This window comes from Phragmites australis, chromosome 2, assembly GCF_958298935.1.
Source record: "Phragmites australis chromosome 2, lpPhrAust1.1, whole genome shotgun sequence".
NCBI lineage: Eukaryota > Viridiplantae > Streptophyta > Magnoliopsida > Poales > Poaceae > Phragmites > Phragmites australis.
The window spans coordinates 37,798,674-37,803,653 of NC_084922.1; the positions used below are offsets into that span (position 1 = coordinate 37,798,674).

At 48.9% G+C, this 4,980-nt stretch overlaps 1 protein-coding gene across 1 annotated transcript; it reads left to right on the top strand.

The window, feature by feature from the left end:
• Nucleotides 1-312: 312 nt before the first annotated feature.
• On the top strand, nt 313-4,390 carry LOC133906649 (aluminum-activated malate transporter 9-like). Its single transcript, XM_062348606.1, has 5 exons — nt 313-594; nt 2,865-3,360; nt 3,469-3,609; nt 3,731-4,008; nt 4,085-4,390. Exons 1-5 carry the CDS (start codon nt 313-315, stop codon nt 4,388-4,390), a joined length of 1,503 nt encoding a protein of 500 aa, XP_062204590.1.
• Nucleotides 4,391-4,980: the final 590 nt, after the last annotated feature.

Consider the following 4,980-nt stretch of genomic DNA (forward strand, 5'->3'; position numbering starts at 1 on the left):
TATCATTGGACTGCGAATGCAAATCTAAACGTGAAGAGGGGAACGAGGGGATACCAGGCCAGGGCCATAGGAGGCGGCACCGTTGGGATCACCAGGCGCACACGAATATGACAGAGGCAAAATTTGATGGGATTGAGATGAATTTTCAAGGAAAAAGTGAAAGAATGGGTCATGGAGATCGATTTACCTTGGGTTCCTTGCCTCGAGGAGGACTGACAAGGACGGGGCTGTTGGGGAGGACCAGCACGGACGGGAGCGTCCGGGTGGAGGAGCTCGGCGTCGGGGTCGTCCACGTCGTTCTCGGCCACGCTGATGCGGGACCTCCTCACGCTGCAGCGCTCACGCTCGCTCCGGGACCCCTCCACGCGCCGCTCGGTCGACTCCGCGTCCAACGGAGTCAATGTCGACCCCAACAGCGACGGCGATGCCAACCACTCCCTCGGCGGTGGGCTGAAGGCCCCCCTCGGCCGCGCGTTGTTATCCACGGGCGCCCACGCTTGGGCTGTGCCGATCAACTGTGAGGCTAGGGTTCGACGGGTGCGGGTGGCGGCGTGGCTCGGGCAGACGGTCATTGGGGAGGCGATGCTGATTAGGGTACTTATTAGATTGGGTTGTAATACCACTTTGTGTAATAGTACTTGAAGTGGCATGATTAGGAGTCCAGCCCATTTGCCGATATGGGCTGTATTACTACTTTGTTTCGGGGATGTATATATTGACAAATTTTTTTATAATATCTCTTCGATGTGTGGGCCCACCTTATTTGTATGATATTTCTGAAGTTAAGTATTTGAACTACAAATATACACATTTAAAATGTCATCGACGTGTGGACCTGCCTTGTATTAGATGGATTTTCCAACTTTTTTTTTCAAGACCTACTGGCGATTCACAAAGGAGGAGGTACAACGGCACGGGTTCGAGCCCAGGTGGGTGGCGTCCTCATCAGGAGCGCTCACCGACCGAGCTACGCTTGATTCGCATGGATTTTCTAACTTTAACATTCAAAGAAATAAATCAACAAAGAACATGTCATAATTAAACAATCATGGGTTCTAGCGTTTGCATAATTATGACTTCAATCGAGACACATCACGAAGTCACACGAAAACGAGCATCATATTTCTAAAGTTATTATTTATATAAAAATTATATAAACGGTATGAGCCTCGTGGAGAAGCAATGGCTAGTCCACGGGGCTCGTACTTCAGCAGCGCTTGGTACTCGTACCTCAACTCGAGACATTTTCTCTACCCCTTTGTTCCCTAAAAAAGCAAGGTCACCTTGTGTCCTTAAACCTATAACCATCTTTCGGCTAACCTAGCATCCTCCGTCCCTCCGTACCAACAAGGGGTAGTACAGGAATATTGACCTGTTGTCCATCTACTAGGCCTTTAGGCCTGATCTTTGCCCCTGACTCACCCACCACGGACGAACTTGCGGAGGAAACCTTGGGTTTTCGGGATATTGGACTCCCACCAATGTTTTCGTTACTCAAGTCGACATTCTCGCTTCTGCTTCGTCGACCCCTGCTTTTGCGGATGCTTCACTCTAAGGACAACATGTATATCACATGTGATAATTAGATCGTACCCCTCACTTACGTCAATAGTGTAGACTGCAGGTTCACCAGGGGTAAAATAGTCCAGTACAATATTTGCAGTATCGCGTAACCTTGAGAGATACCTCGAAGTAAGTGTAACTCAATTAGTGTGCTATCTAGTTAGAACTATACCTTATGAGCGCTAACATATTCTTCACGTTCCCATATTACATGGTGCTGCACTGTCACGCTTCACGTCACATTCTCAAGTTCAATGGTGCGCTCTACCACGTCACCTGATGATTGCACCGTTAGCTAGGAACGACACCATACGCATGCTAAAATAATTGTTACATTCACATGTTGTGTGGTACACTATCATATTATCAGTTCTTTCAAATTTCGTACAGGGCGCCTAATGAAAAGTTCACGTCCTTCAATTTTTTTACAAATAATTGGATTTAGCTATGTCACATATATGGTAACACTAAAATTTCGTACATGCTATCGTGTGTGGTGTACACCCTATGAATCATCACATGTTGTCTTTCCAAATTTAATAATTAGAGATTAGTCATGCCACCTATAAATTATGAAGGAAATTTCGGTCACAAAATTTAGTCAACATGTACAGTTAGTACATCCTATCATATGTGCATATCCTTTTCACGTGTGTGCTCATACGAACCTTCCGAACATGCACACGTTCAAGTGGTACACATGAACCAGCATGTGTTTTCTTTTTTTTTAACTGAACCATCACGTTGTTGTGTACACATAAACCAGTATGTGTTGTGTATACATGAACCAATACGTGTTGTGTACATATGAACCAGTACGTGTTATGTACACATGAACCAGTACGCGGTACACATAAACCAGTATGTTTTTTTTTAACTTAACCATCACGTTTAACCAACTGTACCGAAACTTTGTAACCGTATCAAAATCCGATGCTGGTTCATCTGTACACTTGAACCGAACTAGTACATTTTTTTTAACTCATCCATCACGTTGAACAAAACGTAACAAAACTTCGTGACGTACCAAAATCCTTTGGGACCAAATCCGGCAACCACCCATCACGTTCAACTGTGACCGCACAGTACCAAAACTATCTGAAGAAAAAGCAACTAATTAATAGATATTAATAGAATTTTCAAAACAAAAAATATAAAAATAATTATAATAATTATGGATGACCTATTACCTTATAAGAGTTATAAAGTAATAGGTCATCTTCTTTATTACGATCTAATAAGATAAACGGTCTACAATTATTTAGATGTACCGTAAAATTTTTATATTATTAACAAATCAGTCATCCTTTCCTCCTCTGCCTTTTGTCTCATCCCACGCGCCACACATTGACCACCAACGCGATCTCGGCATCCACGGTGTCGCCCCTTTAAAAACCCCAGCTCATCCCCGCCACTTCCATCGCCACACAGGTGTCGAGCTCCCAAGGCCCAGCTCCGTCCCCGGCACAGAACAGAGAACGAGGAGAGACTACGGCGTTGGCAATGTCGTCACTATCGACGTGCCCCTGTCCCCGAACGCCGTGCTCCCGGGTTCGCCAAGCGGAGGTCGTCATCAGGGAGCGGCGGAGGGAGCCGGGTTTCCGCGGTGCAGACGGGCCGCGGAGGCGTGGGCGTTCGCGAGGGAGGACGCGAACCGGGTGGCCTTCGCCTTCAAGGTCGGCCTCGCGATGCTGCTGGTGTCGCTGCTGGTCCTCGTCGGGGAGCCCCTCCGGCTGTTCGGCACCAACATCATCTGGTCCATCCTCACCGTGGCCATCATGTTCGAGTACACCGTCGGTTCGTACTCCGTACCACGTCGTGGATAATTTGTTAACGGTTTGATTGGAGTTGAGATATGCATTTGGTGTAACACTGACTGACAAATGCATGAATCTGTTGTTGCAGGTGCCACGTTGAACAGAGGCTTTAACCGGGCTGTCGGGAGCGTGATAGCCGAGGTGGTCGCTATCATGGTTATCCGGGTAGCGCTCAGCAGTGGTAGTGTGGCCGAGCCGTACATCATTGGCCTAGGCATTTTTGTAGTTGGTACGTGCATGCCAAGCGAAGCACTAAACTCTGAAGCGCTGGCATTTGAACACTAGAGTTAGGGACCCCACTACCATTAAGCCACGGCGTGTCAAGTGACGGATGTGTTGGCGAGTTGCAGGGGCCGCGACGTCGTTCATGAAGCAGCTGCCGGCGCTGGCGCCTTACGAGCACGGCTTCCGGGTCATCCTCTTCCCCTACTGCCTCATCATCGTGTCGGGCTACCGCATGGGCAACCCCATCGCCACCGCGCTCGACCGCCTCTACTCCATCGCCATCGGCGGCGTCCTCGCTCTCCTCGTCAACGTCCTCGTCTTCCCGGCGTGGGCGGGCGAGCAGCTCCACCGGGAGCTCGTCGACAGCTTCGTCCGCGTCCTGGGCAGCGACATCGACGGCACGGTTCCGCCTACCGCGTCCAGCTCTCGCTGGACCTCAACTCATCCCTCCTCACCTCGACGGCTCGACCCCGCTGCAGGAGGAGCCGAACGGCTGCAGTCTCGAGCGCGCGTGTTCCTACCACGAGAGCACGCTGCGGCGACAGCAGAGGCGGCTTCGGTCGTGGCCGTCCCGGGAGGTGGACGAGCTGGAGGGCCACGACGCGGCAATGGGCGGCGTGGCGAGCAGGCTGCGCGCGCTGGAGAGCACGGCGGCGCTGTCGGTGGCCACGTTCGCGTCGCTACTCATTGAGTGCGTGGCGCGGCTGGACCACCTGGTGGACGCCGTTGACGAGCTTTCCAAGCTCGCCAAGTTCTGGGAGGAAGCCGGCGGCTTGTCTAGTTAACTATCTCTGAGACTCTGACAGGAGCAAGCCGAGCACGGTTTATACGTGTCAGCTAGCCTTGCTTAACATGCTGCACATGAGCTGCCATAGTTGGACTGTAAACCAAAATATCATCAATGAAGACTAAAACACAATTCCTTAAGACTGGATCTAGGATCTCGTTCATAGTACATTGAAAGATGACAGTGGCATTATACAGTCCAAAAGGCATAACTCTGAATTCAAAATGATCATTGTGAGTTTGAAATGCAGTCTTGATCTCATCTTCTTCTCTGAGTCTGAATTGGTGATAACCATCTCTTAAATCAAGAACCATGTAGCCCTAGCTAACTCATCAAGCAGCTCATCAATAATGGATAGTGGATGTTTGTTTTTTACCGTGACAGCATTAAGATGTATGTAGTCCACACAAACACTATACCCATCTTTCTTCTTAACCAATAAAACAGGAGAAGAAAATAGACTGACACTTAGTCTAATAAGTCCTGACTGTAACATTTCTTTAATTTGCTGTTCAATTTCAGTTTTCTAAGATGGGTTATACCTGTATGGTCTGACGAATATTGGTTTGGCTTCAGGCACAAGAGGTA

What these genes read in the sequence shown, in the direction of transcription:
- LOC133906649 (XM_062348606.1), top strand. Translation starts at nt 313, where the DNA reads ATGCGGGACCTCCTCACGCTGCAGCGCTCACGCTCGCTCCGGGACCCC. An exon ending in GGGAGGCGATGCTGATTAGG is followed by an intron (nt 595 to 2,864) that starts GTACTTATTAGA and finishes TTAACAAATCAG; the next exon opens with TCATCCTTTCCTCCTCTGCC. An exon ending in GCAGCGACATCGACGGCACG is followed by an intron (nt 4,009 to 4,084) that starts GTTCCGCCTACC and finishes ACCCCGCTGCAG; the next exon opens with GAGGAGCCGAACGGCTGCAG.